Here is a 20,106-nt window from a genome sequence, read left to right as displayed (position 1 = left end):
GGCTTTGGTCTTTGACCTGGTACTTCGAGGGAAATGCCCAAACATCCAACAGGTACGTGCTGTGGACAGTGATCGCCTGGCAGGTGACTGTGGTCCAGTCAGGCCTTTGGCCGCAGGGGACATAGTAGGGGCGAGGCCCTCCGTGGCCATGTCAGAAGTCACTGAGGGGGACGGCGAGAAGGCAAGAAGGGGTGAGGCCGCGTGCCCAAGCCTGGCCCGTGAGAGGCTGCTCGTGTGGGCCTGCGATGGCAGGGGGCTGCCGGCCAGCCTGCTCCCGTGTCCACGCAGCCTCCTGTGCTTGCACCCGCGCCCTACAGCCCTCCCCATCCTCCAGTCCAGCACTGAGATTAGAGACTGTCAAGTGTGTCCTCAGGAGGCAGCTGTGGCTTCTTTTGCACAAGACTCTGGTGGGAGACAGGGCAAGACGGAGCCTCAGGAGGGTGGCTGCGACTGGACCTCCGCTTTCCAGGACATCCCCAGGCCCCGCCCAGTCTCATCTGTTCCCTACTCCTCCCTCCTCCTTATTCCTCTCTTCCCTCAAAGCCTCCTTTTCTCCGTTTCAGAAAATCTCTGATGGTCTGTCTGAGGCTAGGGTAGCTGGAGCCTGTAACTGGTGGGGTTCTCTCTTACACACACACGCTCTCTTTTTCTCTCTGTCTCTCTCTTTTCCCGGAGGATGAGCAGGAATCAGGGCCAGTTCACTCCTGACACCAGGGGGAGCCTGTCTGGCCTAACTCAGGAGTCCTCCCGGCAGGGTGGCGGGGTCGTTCTCTACAGTGGGAAGTGGAAGGTGTGGGGATGGATGGACGCCCACTTGGCAGGGCACAGGAGAGAAAGCAGTGTACTGGGACCCGGGGGGCAGCCTCCCTCTGGTCCTCGGTCGCCTCATCACGATGGGAAGTTGGTCTAACGGAGCTTAGAGTCAGAGGGATCTAAGAGGTCACTTGGTCCAGGGATGACTCTCCGCAGGAATCCCTGCCCCCACTGTCCTGGGGGAGTGCCACACAGCTCCTGCTGGAACCTGTCCAGAAGTTGGGCATCTTACCTCCTGGTGGCCTGTTACCTAGTTGAAGCCTCATAGCTGTTAGAATCGACGCTCATTTATCCTCTGTTCTGTAATTATTTATTACGGTGTCCCTCACAGAGCCCCCAGGTGACGGCGCGGTTTTGACTGAATATCCTTGGAGCCAACCCGTCCCACAGCAGCTGTAACTACCACGCCCCAAGCCCTGTGCTGAGCACCAGTGCATTGCTTATCTCACATAAGCTTCACCATCACCTTCCTGGGGTCTGCATGCCTGTCCCCATTTTACATGCAGGAGGCTGAGCTTGTGAGCTAACAGGTCCCAGGTGGCCAGCTTGTAAGTGGCAGAGCAGACCTAAGGCCAGATGGGCTTGCTGCTTCCAGCCCGAGTTCTCAGGCTCTGTGTGCCTTCCCCTGAGAAATACCTGGTCTCAGTTGGCCTGTCTGTAAAATGGGGAAAATTCCACCTGCCTGTCGTATTTATTACAAGGTCTAAGCAAGATAATGCAGAGAAGGCACTTAATTTTTACTTGCTGGCCCCCAGTTCTGGCTTGGTAAATCGTGGTCAATCGCTATTGTAATGGGCTCTGTTCCTTACCACTCCTCCCCCCAAACCCACCCCGTGTGTCCCCAGCAAGACCACTTAACCTCTCTGGGCCTCCGCCCCCTTTCTGTGGAGCAGGAGTTACACCTGCTCCCGATGAGGGATGCTTGGCCAGAGTGAGGTCAGTGGTGCAGAGGGGCTTTCCCTCCAGGCCGAGGAGCGCTGACGTGGTGGCCTGGCATCAGGCTCTGCGATGTGCTCGCCTCCCTGCTCCCCCAGCTCCCCACCTCGAGTCCTGCCTCCACAAGTAATTAATTATGCTCACAACATCTTGTGTAAGCAAATAATAACGAGAGCATTATCTCCCTTTAGTCCGTGTTTTTCCTTGCCTATTGTAAAGTAATTAAAATAATGAATGACTTGGAAAACAGTAGGTAAGAGGGCTGGCAAGAGAGCTTATCTGCCACATACCTCTTGTGCTCTGAATTACTGACACATGGAAACCACTGTGACTGGAGAGGACTCCCTGACTCCCGGCCCTTTGCATGCCATTCCCTCCTCCAGGGTCAGCCAGGTGGCTGGGGAGCCTGCACCCCCAGGATTGAGGAGCAGAGAGCTAGCTGGTCCTTCAGGCCCCCAGGCTGTGGCCCTGGACCGGCTCAGAAATGTCTCTGGGAGGCATTGCTCAAAAGGAGCCATAAGAGCCTCTGATTTGAGGGTCTTCTCTTTGCCCTGATCTCTTCCCTGTCTGGGCGAAGGGAGAGGCCAGGATCGAGCTGAGGGTTACGATTCATGTTCCATTTCACATCGGGGCAGTGATGATCAAGCCAGGTCAGAACGATAACAGGCAGTGGTGCTCGAACTGGGCTTCCCAGAGCAGCAGCAGCGGCAGCGTTACCTGGGAACTTGATAGAAACGGGGGTTTGCAAGTGGGGCCCAGCCCTCTGTGTTTTCACAAGTCCTCCAGCCGGTTCTGACGCTGATGAAGTTTGAGAACCACCGCTCGAGTGTCTCTGCTTCCAGGAGAAAGAGGGAGGTGGTGAGACTGATTCATGAAACGTGTACTGTGTGCCGTTGGACACTATCTAATCCTGCCAACACCTGTGGGGCAGGCAATATGGTCCCCATCTTACCAGGAAGGGGCAGGAGACCTGCATCTACGCCTTTAGTTACTAAAGGGTGCCACGCATCAGCGTCTCTGTCTCTTCCAGGACACCCACCCTTGCAGTCTCCACGTGGCTGAGGCTCGGGGCCCTAACAGGTCATTGGGACTGGCCTTAGGTGGCTTGGGCAGCTGGCTCCACAGATGTCAGCAGGCGGCCCCCAAATATGCCCACCCTGTGCCCCTGCCCCAGGCCTCCTTTTGGACTCTTCCAGCGCTGGGGGTGCCCAATACACTTGGAAATTAAACATGAGTGCCTGGTGTTACCGATGTTCCGTTTGCCCAGTGTCCCTGAGTCGGGGTGGCTGGCGGGGGAGAACCAGGCATCAGGAGCAGCTTCCTGCCTGCCTACAAGTCCCCAGGAGGATGACTCACTCAGTGCCTCCCAGCTCTCCTTTCCTCATTCTGGCCCACCCCCACTCACTGCAGATCGAGATTTTCACCTCTGCCTTTGGATTTTCCTCCTCACTCCAATTCACAGTGATCCCCAGGGTCAGTTTGTTTTGTTAATTCTAGCATTTTAAATGATGAACATAATTTTGCTGGCATCTTTTTAAACATCTGCGTCTGCAAAAATAATCTCAGTGGTTATTTGAGTAGGGAGCCCAGTTACATTTAAATTTTAGACAGTGAATGGGTTTTTAATATAAGTATGTCCCATGCAATATTTGGGACATACTTATACTTAAAAATTATTTGTTGCTTAGTTGAGATTCAAATTTTGCTGTGTTTCCTGTATTTTATTTGGCAACCCCTAAGCCCAGGCTCTATAGTGAGTGAGGGGCTGACATTCATAACCCTTTTTATTCCTTCTTTCATATTTATTGAGCCAACCATATACTAGGCTCTCTTTTAGGCACTCAGGATTCAGCAGTTGGGGGAGGCAGACTGTAAATGAAATAAGTAAGAGAATTATGGAGTGTGTTAGAAATTTTAAGTGCTTTGGAGAAAAACAAAGCAGAGAGGCAGTGCTGTCAGAAGACAGTTGGAATTTTAAAAGGGTAGCCAGAGAAGAAGTATTGAAAAGGTGATATTTGAGCAAAGATTTGAGAGAGGTGAGGGGGTAAGCCATGACCCTCCGTGGGAGAAGAGTATTCTAGGCAGAGGGCACAGTGCACGCAGAAGTGTACAGTTTAGGACCCCATGTGGGGCTCAGTTATCTGATGAAGTCAGCCTCGATCCTCAAGCACATTTTTAGCTACAAAGGGGAATTTATTTTCTCCTGTAACGAAAAAGGTCTGGTGTGGATTTCAGGCACAGCTGGATCCAGGTGTTCAAATGATGACATCAGTATTCTGCCATTTCTAGTTTCCTCTGTGGTGGCTTCATTCTCAGGGAAGGATTACCTTTCTTATTCTTTCCAGCAAATGTCCCAGGCTTGAGTCATACTGGGTTGGCATGGGATCGCATAACCATCCTTGGCCCAATTGCTGTTGCCAGAGGGGTGGACTGATCTGACTGACCAGTCTCCATTCCTGGAGACAGGGTGGACCTTCAGTCCCTTTTGAACCACACAGACTGAGATGAGGAGGAGGTGGGGTTTTTTTTTTTAGGAAAGTAGGGTGTGTCTGTGAGAAGGGTATGAAGGCTGGGCAGGTAGAGATTACAGAATGCTGACCTCACTTCCTGTCTAGCCACTCTGTGACCCTAGACAGGATGGTTTCCCTCCTGAGTTTTATGACTTTTTTTTCTTTAAAATCAGAAGAGAATAATTTTATTCTTCTTTCTTTCACAAAGATATTTTAAGAGGAAACAAAGGAAAGATCCTTTTTAAAAAGATTAAAAAAAACAATCAAAGCCGTAATCCGTTCCTTCTTCCCAACCCCTGTACCTTCAAGCCAGTGCCCACCTCAGCGGGGGCCCGTCTAGCTTTGATTCTTTTGGGTAGGTTGTGTTTTTTAAATCCACTTGGTGGCTATGTCTCAACCCTTGTTCTCTCTGTTGCCAGGAGGCCCAGAAGATTAACAATGGCTCAAGCCAGGCAGATGGCACTCTCAAGCCAGTGGACGAAAAAGAGGAGGCGGTGGCAGCCGAGGTCGGCTGGATGACCTCCGTGAAAGACTGGGCGGGGGTGATGATATCTGCCCAGACGCTGACCGGCAGAGTCCTGGTGAGTCCCCAGCTCCCTCCTCACATGAGGAAGTCTGCTATCTGGTCCGTGATCTCTCTGTTTATGGGGATGTGATGTTTCGCCACGTCTTCTCCAGGCCATTGGCTATTGGGAGGTGGGGGTGAAGGGCGAGTGCTTACTTGTGGTCATATGGTCATGGGGGGGCGTCTTTGTGCACAGCTGAGCCAGCGATGTGTGGGGCATTTGCAGAGTGGGCCACTGTTTGGGACAGAGAGGTCTGTTGGAGAGGATGTAGAGCATTTCCTCTGCTAGCAGAAGAGGTGTGCACGTGCAGACACACAGTGCACACACAGACACACACGTGCACGCTTGACAGTCTTGGAGAGGAGAAGGGGTCAAAGAAACGTGTGCTCAGAATTCTGCAGAGGCTCCATAAATGCCGGAATCCAGGGAGTTCTCTCTCTCTCTCTCTCTCTCTCTCTCTCTCTCTCTCTCTCTCTCTCTCTCTCTCTCTCTCTCTCTCTCTCTCTCTCTCTCTCTCTCTCTCTCTCTCTCTCTCTCTCTCTCTCTCTCTCTCTCTCTCTCTCTCTCTCTCTCTCTCTCTCTCTCTCTCTCTCTCTCTCTCTCTCTCTCTCTCTCTCTCTCTCTCTCTCTCTCTCTCTCTCTCTGTGTGTGTGTGTGTGTGTTTGGTGGCCTTCTGAGAATGTTACTGTTGTCCTCTGGCCTCCAGAGTTTTCTAGTCTCCTGCCCTGTGTGATCAGGGTCCTGCTCCTGGTAGAAATCCTCAGTCATGCTGGTGGTGAAACTCGTGGGCAGCCCACCTGAGACTACTGGCCCCGTGCTTGGAGCGTTGCTCGCGTGACCTTACTTCTGAGGAGGCTGTCTCCTAGCCCCACCTGCAGTCCAGGCTCATCCTGCCTCTCCTCTGTGTATTTCCCACATTCTCTCTGACCTGCTTGTGTGGAGCTTGACTTCACTGACGGGCCTCCTGAGCTCCTGCTTCTTGGCAAGGATTGTGGGTGGTACAAGCCTGTAGTGACCAACCATCCCTGTTTACCTGGGGGGCCTGGGACATGGTTCTTTTGGTGCAAAGACTGGGAAAGTTGGGGGCGAACAGGCACGAGTCGGTCACCCTGGTCAGGCCAGGCTCCTGCCGTAGGGGGGCTCCTTCCCTGGGTAGCCCTGCCCTCCAGCTTTCTTGGGTCTGATAAGAGTCAAGAGTTTCCCTGAGAAGGGTGTTGCATTCCAAATAACTTGTCGTGATTCGGGAAGCTGTTTTGTATGGGCTGCCCTTCCTGGACCTGATGCTGGGGTGCGGTCATGAGTCATGTGGCTCAGAGGTAGAATGAATGGGGGTTTCCAGATGGTTGGGGGGATCAGAGATCAGGCAGGGAAGCTGGAAGATAGATGCCATCGCTCTTGATGTTTCGTGGCAAAAACTCAGTGGAAGGTGACCATAGATGTTGGGAGAGTGAAATTTCACTGATCAGAAGCCTCCTTGGGGGGAACTCCACATTATGTTTGGGATAAATATCTCACAAACCGCTTGAGGGAAGGAGTAAGTCACTGAATGTCATGCTTGAGTCACAAAGGTGGTGGCCAAAGAGCCTTCAAGGAGAACAGAGCTCTGTTAACTGAGGGACCAGTGGGAGCTGAGCCTTCTGAAGAATCTGGGTGTGAAGCCCTAGCTGATGTTAATTGGTGGCAAAATAGAAAGTGGAGCAACTTAAAGCTGGGATTTTGGAAAGGAGGAGAGAGAAAGTGGTGAGGCCAGTTGCTGTGTGGAGGAAGACGGCGGGGGACAGTCTGGGTCAGTGGGACCCACGAGAGACTGGGCAGCCCTGAGTGTCTCATGAGGAATTGAACGTGGCTAGTTGTGGGCTGTGCTGTGTGACCACCACCCTCATCTCCCCTCCAGAGCCTTCTGTAAAGTCCCTGTTGCTTTTTCACACTTGTGTGTGAGTGGATTCTGTGTGGAAAACTTAAGGAGGTTGAATTCTGGGTCTGGGCATTCACGTGGGATGAAAGAGAGGCAGTGCGTTCTCTATGTACGGCGGTGATGGATGGGAAACAGCAGACAGTTTGGTTGTACACATGTGCTTCCTTGGTGCTTCCCTGTGGCCGCTGAGGACCATTCTGATTATCTTCATCAGCGTCATCTAAGAGATACATCTAGGAGATACTGAACACCAACTCTGGGCCAGGTGCTTTTTCACCCCCGTGAAAAACAAGGCATGATCCTGATTCCGTTGCACTGTGGATGGAAGCTATTGAAGGAATGTCTGGAGGAGAAATGCTATGAGTACGCACATTGCGTGTGAGTGTGTGGTGGGGAGGCTGAGTAGTGTGGGGGAGAAGGGGGTCAAGAAAGCCTTCACAGGGCTTCATGGGGGGAAAGCCTTTGAGCTGAAACTTCCATTTCAAGATGAAGTGAGCACATTTGACGATAGAGACGATACCAAAAATAAAAACATAGCCGAGCTTGAAAGCAAGGGACTACTTAGTGGGCCAGAAGCTGAGAAGAACACCTAATAAAACAGAAGGCATTTGAGTTGAGCTTGGCAATGTGGGTTAGGATCCTGAAAGTCAAAGGAGAGGAAATGATTCCACGGTGGGGGAGCAGCAGGCAAAGTGCATGGTGTGCTGTGGGAATGAGGCCTGGGCTGCCAACACAGAGGCACCTGAGGGGCAGTGAGACTGGGAAAGTGGGCTGGAGACAGCTAGTCAGGTCTTTAAATGCCGAGCTAAAGACTTTGGACTGAATTTTGCAGGAAAAGGAGATTTTGAGGGAGGGGCATCATGATCGGTGATGGTGCCGGGAGAAGCACAGACGGGCAAGTTAGAGACTAAATTGCTGAGGCAGGAGCTCAGGGATCCTAGGACGGTTGGGACAGTGAGCTCCTGGGTCAGGACACAACAGGAGAGGATTGCTGCAGTGGACCCAGTGAGGCAAGGCCTGAACTAGCACCATGCATTGGAGGCACGTAGGTGATGTGTGTGATATTTGGAAGTAGAAGCCACAGGCCATGTGCACCCAGCAGCCACCTGGATACTACTGCTGATGACATTATTAAGGGCATCTTGGGAGCCAGGCACTGCGCTAAGCCCTATACATTATAATCAGGTTGTAGGGCAAGGACCATGTTGTATTTGTTGCATATCTCCCACTTTGCTGTTGTGTTGTTAGGGGTTCATGACGAGGAAGCCAGAAAGCCAGTCTTATCAGTGAATTCATGTCCATTTTACAGTTGAGAAAACCGAGGCCTAGGAAGGGCAGTGAAGTGACAGAACCAGGCTCGTACCTGCAGGCCTCCGGACTCCCCGTCCAGTGCTCTTCCCGTGTCGTTACTTCCTGTTTGAAGATAATGCCTTCTTTTTGAAGCCACTGTCAGCTCTTGCTATGGCTATGACATTTTGACATTACTGTCTCTGAGCCAGTTAGGTCCTGAGGCTGCTTGACCTGATCCTTTCAACATTTGTGTGGACAAGCGTGGTGCACCCAGGCCTCCTTGCCTGGGACTGCCCGTGAGGCTAGCTGCTCTCCGAAGGTCTCCTTGGAGGAGATGCTGCCTGGGCTGCTCTGGTGCACTCAGGATGGAGCAGTCCCCCTGCCCAGCGAGCAGGCAGCCCAGAGTTCAGGCGGTACCTTCAGAACACACCTCTCCTTTAGAGAAGGCAGGTCCTGCTCTGAGCAAGGAACACATTTCATATTGCAGGCTCCATGCTCAAGGGAAGGTAGCTCTGCCTGTTCAGAACTCAAAGCTGTGTTTGTCCTGAACTGCCCCAGTGTTTATCCTTGCAACAGTGGGACTCAGGCGAAGAGTAGGCACCAGCTGTGCAGTCTCCCTTTTCCATGTTTAATGTGTTTTCCTTGACGCACAGCTCAGGAGCTTGGGCCCTCCACATCTGGGCCCCTTTCTCACCTGTCTCATTGTGACAGGTGAGAGTTTCAGAACCAGGGCATGGTGGGTAAGGCCCAGCTGGGGAAGGATTCGCCAAGACAACCTCCGCGTACCAGTAGATTCACTGGTTGTCCAGGATCTCTCAGATGAGCACATCATTCATTCAGGAAGCACTTATTTCTCACCTGCACCGGGCGCTATTCCAGGCGCTGGGCACAGGACGGTGAGCACCTGAGATCCAGGGTGTGAATTATTTATGTTGATAAACTAGATAAAAAGTTGTAGAGCTCAGTGTAAACAGTGACAAATGCGAGTCACCATTTGCAGGTGCTTTTAATAGTTAACACCTGGAGCTTCATCATCAAAGTGAGAAACATTCCTTGACCAGTTCGCAGAATAGCCTGTCTTTGTCTTGTCTCTCTCCTCGGCACTCAGGCTTAGCTTTACAGAAACAGCAGTACTGCACAGGGCCTTCTCTTGGAGCGATGGCTGAGGGATTCTGTGTCAAAGTGTACCCCCAAACTGTCAAGGATTACTGCTTCCCTTATCTTTTTGTAAAAGTAAAAATATTTATTATTTTCTGATTCTAAAGTTGGTGTGTGCTGAATTCAAAATTGGGGATACCAAATTTTGATCAGTTTGATCATTTGATATACCAAAGGATGGTCACTTCCACTTTGGGATTTGGAGTTGGTCCACAGTGAGGGACATTTCAGTGTTGCAGTAAATGCCATTCAGATGCCTCCCAGCTGTTTGGGTGTTGCTGGGGACTTTGTTCACTACATCTCACGTTATCTGCTCCTGCACAGACGTGGGTAAGTTCTTTGTGCCAGGATTGCTGTGGTCGTCCTGGTGAACCTCCAGTGAACAATCTAAATTGGGAAAAGGATCATGGCCCTCTTTCTGTAGTGGCTGCTGGGAGCCAAGTTTGTGGCCCATTGAAACTACACAGCATCTCAGGGTTTGGCTTCTGTGTATTCATAGCCTCCCGGCTTCGTCCTCAAGTGTATTCTCTCATTTCCCTTTTGCCTCCTATTTGAACTTTACACGTGTGTGGTTATATGCTCCATAGAGCTTTGTGAGCTGAATGAAATCTTTCTGAGAGTAAGGCAGTACAGGCAGACCTCGGAGATACTGCAGGCTGAGTTCCAGACCATTGCAATAAAGCGAGTATCGCAATAGAGCAAGTCATACGAATTTCTTGGTTTCCTGGTGCGTATAAAAATTATGTTTATACTATACTGGAGTCTGTTAACTGTGCAGTAGCATTATGTTTTAAAAAGAACACTGTACGTACCTTAATTAAAAAATACTTTATTACTAAAAAAAAGCTAATCATCATCTGAGCCTTGAGCGAGTCATTTACTGACATCAAAAGATCATCGATCACAGGTCATCATAAGAAATGATGACAAAGTTTGAAATACTGCGAGAATTACCAAAATGTGACACAAAGGCATGAAGTGAGCAAATGCTGTTGGAAAAATGGCGCCTACAGACTTGCTTGAGGCGAGGTTGCCACAAACCTTCAATTTATAAAAATAAACAAACAAACGAAAACAAAAAACACAGTATCTGCGAAGTGCAGTAAAGCGAGTTATGCCTGGATATATAAATAAAAAGGGCAAGAAGCACACAGTGGGCTTTTGTATTGTTTGGTTGTACTTTATAGGCCAAAATTAATATTAGAGATAGTCTAGTTCAGGGTTAAGTTTTTCTGTAATGGGCCAGATAGTAAGTATTTTAGGCTCTGCAGGCCATAGAGACTCTGTCACAACTATTTCACTCTGCCATTGTAGTTTGAAAGCAGTGCAGACAATACATGGGTGTGAGTGTGTTCCAATAAAACTTTATTTATAAAAACAGGTGGTGGGCCAGATTTGTTTCATGGGCCATAGTTTACTGATTCTTGGTCTAGTTCAACTACTCCTTATTTTATAAACTAAGAAAGTGAGAGGCAGAAATTGAAAGAAAATTTTTAGGAAGTGATTTCCTAAGACAATATAGTATAAGAGTGACACTACCAGTGAACCCATTTATCATTTTTTTTTTTTTTGCGGTACGCGGGCCTCTCGCTGCTGTGGCCTCTCCCGTTGCGGAGCACAGGCTCCAGACGCGCAGGCTCAGCGGCCATGGCTCACGGGCCCAGCCACGCCGCGGCATGTGGGATCTTCCCGGACCGGGGCACGAACCAGTGTCCCCTGCATCGGCAAGCGGACTCTCAACCACTGCGCCACCAAGGAAGCCCACCAGTGAACCCATTTATCATTTTTTTTTTTTGCGGTACGCGGGCCTCTCGCTGCTGTGGCCTCTCCCGTTGCGGAGCACAGGCTCCAGACGCGCAGGCTCAGCGGCCATGGCTCACGGGCCCAGCCACGCCGCGGCATGTGGGATCTTCCCGGACCGGGGCACGAACCAGTGTCCCCTGCATCGGCAAGCGGACTCTCAACCACTGCGCCACCAAGGAAGCCCACCAGTGAACCCATTTATAATGGGGAAATTTATGGACATACAGATACATACAGATAAATATAGGCACACACACACTCATACCATCTCCATTAGCCCCTCGTTTCTGAATATTCTTATTAATTTCCACATTAATCTCAGAGTGACTGTCTCCTTAAAAAAACTATGTATTGTGGACAAGCATGACCTCACCTCCAGGTGTGAGCAAAGTCTGTAAATGGCTGGGCTGTGCAGCTTCTCAGCCCCTGTACAGATTCAGTCTTTTGTGCTCACTTCAAAGACTGGTCTTGCCAACATAGCTGTCAGCTCCTTGAGCAAAGATAGAGCCTTTAGAATGACTCCTTTTTGCTTATTTTCCTCATATTCCCGTGCTACTACCTTTAAATATTGCTCCAGGAAACATACACATCTAATCCATGAACTGAAAAAATATGCTACTTGCTTTACTGTCTGGGGGATGATTTGTTGAAATAAGGAGGAAGAAAAATGCCAGTCTTTCCCTTTATCTTCCTAAATACACTGCATGTGTGGCATTTTATATTAACATAGTATGCATAGCCTGGACCCGTTCTATCCTTATCTCCTAGGGCCCCAAAGAAAATATGTAACAAGTACACCTTTCAAAGAGAAATAATCCTATTCGTTTAATGGAGTTAAACAGATATGTTCACTCCTGTGCTGTTTGCACCTGAAATTGGACAAGTTGAACAAAATGGAGGGCACATGGGCACAGCTTAATCACATAGGTGACATCATTGACTTTGTTTCTCTCTTTAGGTGCCTCTTGGTGCTGGTGACAGTTCTCATTAGCATTCTCTACTTTTTATTTTCAGTGGTGCCTGGTTGCAAATTCACACATACCTCACATTTCAGTCTCACTCTCTCTTCCTCACCTCTGCTCCCTTCCCTTTTCCCCTCCCTTTTTTTTTTTTTTCATTTTAGGCAAATCTACATAAAATGTCTATATCCCCTGCAGGTGATGATGCCCTATGTGGCAGAAAGATCACAGGTTGCATGGGCCTGTAGTTTTACTAAGAATGCCCCCATAGTGAACAGGTAGATCCTGCTTTATGTGCAGTTGAGAATAAATTGAGATCTTGTTTGAGTTTATTTTAACTCTCCTAAGCGAGGCTTCTTTTAAAGGAACCGAGTGGTGATCCACCCCCTCCCAGGACTTAATAATGGCTCTTTATTTTATCCTGTGCATAAATAGAGTTTATATTTGGGGTGTGAATCAGTAAATCAAAGAAGGTGTGCTTTATTTATATTATTAAACATGAAAGTTTGTCTTTGATGAAAGGTGCACTAGATTTGTTACCTGGGACCCAGCATCATGGAGTGAGAAAACGAGTCAGAGAAGTCACTTGAATTCAGCCGGAGCCCATGGTAGGTAGTGAGCTGCCTGTCACTGGAGATGGTCAAAGAGAGGCAGGATCTCATTTGGTGGCGCCGTTGCTCACGGTTGGTCAGACTTCATCCTCATGGCTTTAGTTGGGTTATACAGAAAACTAAGATGTCAGAGATGGTCCAGAATAAAAATGCTTACCTGGAAGTTGAACAGACTTCGTTTCTCATCCCTGTTTTGAGATTGTCCAGTGTGTATCAGCGTGTGAGTCTCGAAAAAGTCCTGCAGTAAGAAAGCAGAAAGACTTTGGCCCAGCATTTCCCACTCCCGTTTTACCACGGAACCCTTTCCCCATGAAACATCTGTGGGCATCACAAAGGATGCACTCTGGGAAACATTTAACCAGCCCAGGGATTGTCAAACTGTAACCCATGGGCCAAATCTGGCTCACTGCCTGTATTATACAGCTCACAAGCTCAGGATGGTTTTTACATTTCTAAATGTTTTTTTAAAAATAATCTGAAGCATGTTCTCTGACATGTGAAAATTATGTGAAGTCAAATTTCAGTGTTCACAAACACAGTTTTATTGGGCCGCAGCCATGCTCTCATTTACATATTGTCTGTGGCTGCTTTTGCAATGCACTACAGCAGCAGAATTGAGTAGTATCCACAGAGTCCAAAATATGCCACCCCAAAATAGTCACTGTTTGGTCCTGAAACAGAAAGCATTTGCCAACTCCCAATCCGGATCTTCGCGTTCTCCTTCCGCTCTGTGACTGGCCAATGTAAGTGGCCAACAGGACTTGTTCCCATGATTCAAGGCAGTGGATAAAATGTACCATCTAGCCTCTTCTTACGGAGACCCTCTACATTTACTTCCACAAGGTCAACTAAATGATACGGTAGAGATGGGGACACAGAGGCCAGAGCCAGGTGGCCCCCCAAATTCCACAGCTGGCTCAGCATAGGAATTTCCCCTTCCCAAGGTCAGTGGAATGTGTCTGGGAATTCTCTAGCAGGGTCACTTTCTGTCTCCCCCTCTACCTGCCTGCGTCCCCTGCAGTCAGTGTCCCCCAGGCCCCGCCCGGTAGCCTAGCGTCTAGTGCCTACCATGGAAGACACCCCTGATCCAGACCTGCAGGCCAGGTGCCTCAGCCATGCCAGCTGCCGGACTGTGCTTCCGGTCTGCAGGCCATATGTCCTGTTTGCCAGCTTCTCCAGCATATTCTGTAAAGAGCAGCTGTTAATTTTACTAGCTGGTGGGTTGGCTTCTCTGGCCTCCCGCCGTGAGAATGAAGGAGAGTTTCAGAAGTCAATCCTCGCAGAGTTCTGGAGAGAGGAAGAACCTCCTGGCACAGGAACAGCTTGCTTCGTCCCGGCTGTTCATCCCTGGTTCCCACGGCCTCTGGTGGCAAGTATTGGGTTGGCCAGGTCAACCCCCTACTTAGGCTGCTGCTGCTTCTCTCCTCTGGGGCTTTTGCTGGGAGTGGGTGTCTGTTTTGTTCTTCTGTCTCATCCGTTTGTTTCCTTATCCATCTATGGCCACTCATCCATCCATCCATCCAATCCACATAACTTCATTGGTGTTCCCTGGCACACAGAACTGAATGTAGCACCCAGTCAGTGGATGCCCGATAAATAAGGCAGGACCCCTCAGGGCTTTCCCTTGTCTGTGTTCACTCCGTTTCAGCTTCTCTGTCTGGGCTGGGAGATAAGAGTCCTGCCCATGGCTGATCCAGCGTCATCTGAATTGGGGCTTTTAGTCTTTTGCTCTCCATCTGGCCTGGTGTCTCATTTGATTGGAACTAACAAGAAGGATAGATGGAACACTTAGCATCCCCAGATCGCCAGCTCCTGCTTTCCTCTCTCCCTGGGACGTGCATCCTTGGGAAGGGATGCCTTGGCCCGTGGAGGGCTGCTGTGTGTGGTACGGCAGGGCAGTTAGGAACCCAGCTTCTACAGTCATTCTGCTGAATCTCACCTCTACCACTCTGTAGGGCTTTTCCTCTGGGCTAGTTGCTTCATTTTGGTGCCTCAGTTTCGTCATGTGTTCAATGAGCATAATAATAGTCCCTGCCTCTTAATGTCGTTAGGAGGATTTGATTCATCAACATATATGAAATCTTCAGAATAGTGCCTGTTACGTGGTTAGTGCTTAATAAACATTTGCTATTATTATTTTTGTTATTATTGAGTGAGCCTAGTCACCATGTCATGGAGGAAACGTGCTGGTATGGAGACACACAGGGGTAGGGAGTGGAGGATAAACCCTTTCCTGTGGTAGGGATGGAGCAGCCCTTAGACCTCACCAAACCTCAGATGTCGTCTCAGAGTGCTGAGCTACTGCTGGGCGTGGCCATCTGAAAGGGGTCTGAGTATCCCAGGATCCAGGTTTGGGTCCAGCCAGCTGATGATGTTTGGGCCATGCACACAATTCAGGCTCTGCCGTTTCTGAAGCTGGCTCTTACCATTGTCCAGTCAGCCGGGAAATTCTCACTTCATATAGCTGTCCTGAGCTGGCGGGGCCGGAGGGCTGGCAGGCTTTCCCTGGGAGCTGTACATTGTAGGCACGTGTGTCACAGGAAACACCCTGGCAGTATGACAGATGAATCTTGTGGAAAGAGGGTCAAGTGTACTCACTCTGGTTCCCGTATCCAGTCATCCCTGGATGTGGGGTGAGACTGACAAACACAGGGCTGGTTTCAGAGGGCACGTCAGCACCCTCTGATGTGGGGAGATGTCTTTAATGTCCATTCTGGCAGGCAGCAACCACAAATCCGTTGGAAGGATGCAAGGAAGTGCGTTAAGTCACCAGAAGATAAGGACACAGGTTCTACTGTACGTGCCAGGCATCTCCTCTGAGCCATTCATCCGCTTCTTCAGACATTCCTGGAGCACCTGCGAGGTGTCAGACGCTATTCAGGTCACTGGACACATATTGGTTCTTCTAGCGAAATCTGTAAAGTGAAATCATCCCAGGTGTTGAAAGTGAAAATGTTACGTTGCATTTTGCTACACTGCTTCTGGGTGGCAAGGTTTTTGAAGTAGTTTGGTGATAAATCAGAGTCTGTGATCTCTCCATCCATCCTTGGACAGGCCTGGGGGCCCAGGTCTTCTATTCCTGATCATGTATCCTGTGTCTTCCTGCTACTGGACCCAAGGGACCTGAGTTTAACATTATATGACTAATGTTAAACTAACTCTCTCCCTCCCTCCCTCGCCCTCCCTCGCCCTCCCTCGCCCAGCCAGTAAAAGCTGGTGCCCCCTGGAGGCTTTGTAGGAAACGGAGCACCTGTATTTGGAGCCCACCATCTTGGGCTGGGACACTTTTCTCACCTAGCTTTTCCCCCGGGGCCTTCGGGGAACTCTGATGGTTTAACAGCCCCTATTTGTCAGAAAAACATCCTTGTGGACTGAGACTCTCCTTGGAGCCTCCACTTCAGCTGTGAAGAAGTTTGTTTAACAGGGAGACTCAAAAACAGATGACGATGATGACGACAAAGTTACCAGCCATTGTCGTTGCTGGGAAGCATGTGCTTGGAAAGTCACACTTGGGACCACAGGCGAGCTGATGCTTCCAAGTTTATTTACTAGGCCATGTTTAGGAGGAGGCAGACTGACTCGTGCCTCCAGGCCCCAAACACCCCAAATTCGTACACTAAAAGCCTCATTTTTAGGTACAGAATGAGGCTTTTTCCAGAAAAGCAACTACTTGAGAAGAATGACAACAGAAATCCACCATTTGCCCTAAAAATTTTATTGCAGAAAATGTTCCCGTGTGTTTGAGTAGTGAGGGAACTAGGACAGGACATTTGCTTCTCTGTCTTTCTTTAGGAAATTAGGGCACTTGAAAACTCAATTAAATGCACCCAGGCCTCTTAAGCACCAGGGCTATCTTTCTGCTCGTCTAATTAATTGTAGTTCATAAAATTGGCCCCGTGCTGACATGGAAGGCACAACAAAGCTGAGGATCCAGGGGCCTGAGTGGAAGCTTGGTTCCTGCTTCACAAGCCTCTGGGGACACAGATCTTTCCTGAGGACATCCGGGTTACCTGTAAACTGTACGTGCCCTCCTTCCGGGGCAAGCAGACCTCTGGGCCTTCCTTGTTTGTTGGAGGTGGGTTAATCGGGACAGTAAATGGACTGGGCATATACTGCTTTCTTGTACCTGTAGAGAAGCCAGGATCCACAGAATTAATCTGAAGGGTTGAGAAACCATCACCTTCCCAGACTGCTTTAGTGAAGAGGCTTTTCCCCATTTTTCTCTTTTCAGCATTTTTTTCTCCCTTCATTCCTTGGTGGCTGTTGAGGAAGTAGCTGTCCTAAGGGAAACAGGGAGCCGTTCATTGAAAAGGAGAGAGGAAGACAAGGCCCTGTTCCCACATCAGCCTCCCTCAAATTTTGGCTTTGCTCACACTAAAAATAGCTTGAAACGGAGGCCAAATGACAAAAAAGGGGCATTTCACAGGGCAGAGGCTGCCGGCTCCCTGGCGGCCACATGAGGCTGCCGGGCGTGTTAGCCTCTGGGCCCCAACTTGCACAGGAAGGCAAGGGGTGTGGAATCCCATTGGGAGGGGGCCAGACCATTCTTCTTCTGTGTCACGCGAGATCTATCTGGAGTTAATTCTACTAGTCGGGCACTCAACCTTCTGCCTGGGCTTATGGCCCAGGGGTGACAAATAACTTCCTGTGAAGGGGGAGCGGCTGATTGCAGGGGCTGCTTAATCCCACAGACCCCTGTGTGGGCTCCCGGGGAAGCCGCCATGAGGCGGGCGGTTTGATTTCTTGGTCATCTTCGATCTCTGCAGGAAGAAAGCTTAGATCATCAGAAAGAAGGAAAGGAGTTTACTCACCTAGCTTCACACAGTGTGTCGATCTGGGCCTTGGGGATTGGTGATGGTGTTCGAGATCAATTTGGGATACGAGAGCAGAGGTGACCATCGCTTCCTTTCATCTGAGAAACTGTGATCTGCAGAAAACTGTGGGTTTTTTTCTTTAATAATGTTTTTTTAATTAATTAAAAAAAATTTTTTTTTGGCTGCATTGGGCCTTCGTTGCTGCGTGCGGGCTTTCTCTAGTTGCGGCAAGTGGGGGCTACTCTTCGTTGTGGTGCTCAGGCTTCTCGTTGCGGTGGCTTCTCCTGTTGTGGAGCACGGGCTCTAGGCGCACTGGCTTCAGTAGTTGTGGCACGCAGGCTCAGTAGTTGTGACTCGTGGCCTCTAGAGCATAGTCTCAGTAGTTGGGGCACACGGGCTTAGTTGCTCCATAGCATGTGGGATCTTCCCGGATCAGGGATCGAACCCATGCCCCCTGCATTGGCAGGCGGATTCTTAACCACTGCTCCACCAGGGAAGTCCCAGAAAACTGCATTCTTAATCCGGGCTCTGTCGTGACATTTCTGGTGACCTTGGACAAGTCCATTCCCTTTTAAGGTTTTGATGTGTCTGTGGATAAAACAAGGGAGTAGCAATAGTCTGTTCCCTTGAGTCCAAAATGTTTCTGTGTTTTCTCATTCCCTTTAGTGTCCTTCAGTCAGCAAAGGCAGTAAGGGTCTATCTCAGACCTGTGGTGCCCTTGGCAATGTGCTAGGCACTGGGAGAGCTGCAAAAGGAGAAAGAATAGTTCTTTCTCAGCTGCCAGAGCACCTGGAGAGATGCAGGAAATAGTCAAGGACCGATCCTGCCTGGCCCTCCCCTGGTTTTTGCGTTTCATTTAAAATAAAAGCATAAACTCTCCTTGTGTCATTAGGCCTCTGCCTGTCATTTGTCTCCTGTGATTCTTTTCCTCCTGGACTCCTTTCCAGGTGCATCTCCATATGCAGAGAAGGGAAGCACCTGGCAGCAGGAGCAGGGCTGTAACCATGGAGTTGGGCAGGAGGAAGGATGCCTTAGGAGGAGGGGTCACATCCTAAAGGGCCAGTTCCTCCCTGGAGAAGTTGGCTTCTTTTAAATCATTTCAGTCTTGGATGCCCCTCCTTGAGCCATCGTCAGATAGTCAGAAACCTCTGAGGGGATCACATTTTGACTTGGTAACCCCACTGGCACGAGAATCGGCTTGAAGAGCCTTCTTTCCGATTGAGCAGCCTCTGCTTGGGGCGACCCTGGTTGAGATATGGCCTCTGTCCTTTGCTGTTTGCATCACTTTGATGGAAGTGCTGTTGGAGAAAGTCTCAGAGTTCCTGCAAAGTCTGTTCCTCTTCTGGTCAGAAGCAGCTCCATCTCTTCGTACCTGTAAACGTTTCATAAGAGGCACGTTTATTTAAAATAGGGACTGGCAGAGGCCCCCCAGGAGGGGTTGTGGAGCAAGGAAACGTTACCATGGTAAGAGTCATTTTTTACTTTGGGAGCAAGGTAACTGATGTACCCAGGGGGCCGGTGTGAGCTTCCAGACTAACCTCCAAATGTACAGCAAAGGTGTGAATACTGTGCGTATTAGTGGGTTTGATGTTGCAGTTTCCCCCAAATGAAGCTTTATTTCAGGTGGACTTCTTAGATGAACTTGAAAAACAACCACAGCAAGCCCTCAATTTGCGGCCTATTTCAAGTGTTTCCAGTTTGATGAATGTGATTTAAGCAAAGACTGTCCATATCCTTGGGAGTTAGGACTGAGCCCTTCCTTGAATGCTAAATGACTAAACATCATTGTTTCTTTTATCTGTGCCTGATATGCAAACAAGTAGATTTTTCTGGTGGTTTTCCCTAGAAAGTTTCAATGCTGAAGCAGATTTTCATAGCTCCCTGGACCAGAGGGAGTTACTGTGCTGGGGGCTCAGGGTTCTCTCCAACAGACCAGCCTCGTAGAGGCAGTTCAGCAAACCACCCTTCCAGCCTCGAAAGATCCAATTCTTCTTCCCCGGGTTACGATGGAGAGATCCAGATACAGAGAACAGAAATAAATAAGTAACCCCATTCTCTTTCATTTAACTCTCTTTTAGACACAGCCTCTGGTGTTGATTATTTCTGCTGTAGATTTTGTCAGCCCTTGAATCCCGGTCCTTTTGCCAGAGGTGGTATATTTTAGAGATGAAAAATGACATGAAAAACAATCTGCTTTCCTGAAAGGTAATTTTGTGTACGTGAAACAGACACATTAAGCCACTTACAAGTGAGATGTTTGTTCTCGGGGATTTGGAGGAAATCTGAATTTCTAACTCTGGGCTCTTTAATAATTTTCAAAAGAACTGAGGGTAATAAATGTCTTTGAACTTCCCCAGGCTGTCTTTTCTTCAGTCATCTTGAAGCATTTGAAAAGGAACAGAATTCTCTACCTTGATGAAATCCGTAAGAGGATAGAGGGGACATTGGCCCCAGGAGGAACTTTTTAGCAGAATGAGGGAACCTAAGGTAAAGAGGTCTAAGAAGAATGCACAGGGTCACTTTCGGAGCTTCAGACATGGGTTTAACGGAAGGGCCTTCCAGCCAGTTTTTTCCTTCTTAGTCTTGGTTGCTAGGGCTTGGAAAAAAGACCAAGGAGAAAAGGAAAGAGACAGACCTTAGTTAAAGGTATCCATAATGAGAAGTATTGTGTGACATGCAGCATTTTATAGCTGTGGTGTTCAAGGATTAGAAGAGGTCTAGTCCAGGGATG

At 49.2% G+C, this 20,106-nt stretch overlaps 1 protein-coding gene across 3 annotated transcripts in view; it reads left to right on the top strand.

Moving 5' to 3' along the window:
• The window catches only part of KCNMA1 (potassium calcium-activated channel subfamily M alpha 1), a 731,098-nt gene that overhangs the window by 213,016 nt on the left and 497,976 nt on the right, over positions 1-20,106 (top strand). For all 3 annotated transcript variants that reach the window (XM_024740254.1, XM_024740255.1, XM_024740253.1), the window contains exon 2: positions 4,679-4,840. In XM_024740254.1, the coding sequence (XP_024596022.1) occupies positions 4,679-4,840 (162 nt within the window). The remainder of the gene's footprint in view (positions 1-4,678; positions 4,841-20,106) is intronic.

The sequence above is a fragment of the Neophocaena asiaeorientalis genome, unplaced genomic scaffold (assembly GCF_003031525.2).
Source record: "Neophocaena asiaeorientalis asiaeorientalis breed wild unplaced genomic scaffold, Neophocaena_asiaeorientalis_V1.1 scaffold517, whole genome shotgun sequence".
Taxonomy (NCBI): Eukaryota; Metazoa; Chordata; class Mammalia; order Artiodactyla; family Phocoenidae; genus Neophocaena; species Neophocaena asiaeorientalis.
The sequence above is the reverse complement of the archived record's forward strand: the minus strand, read 5'-3'. Positions and strand labels throughout refer to the sequence as shown.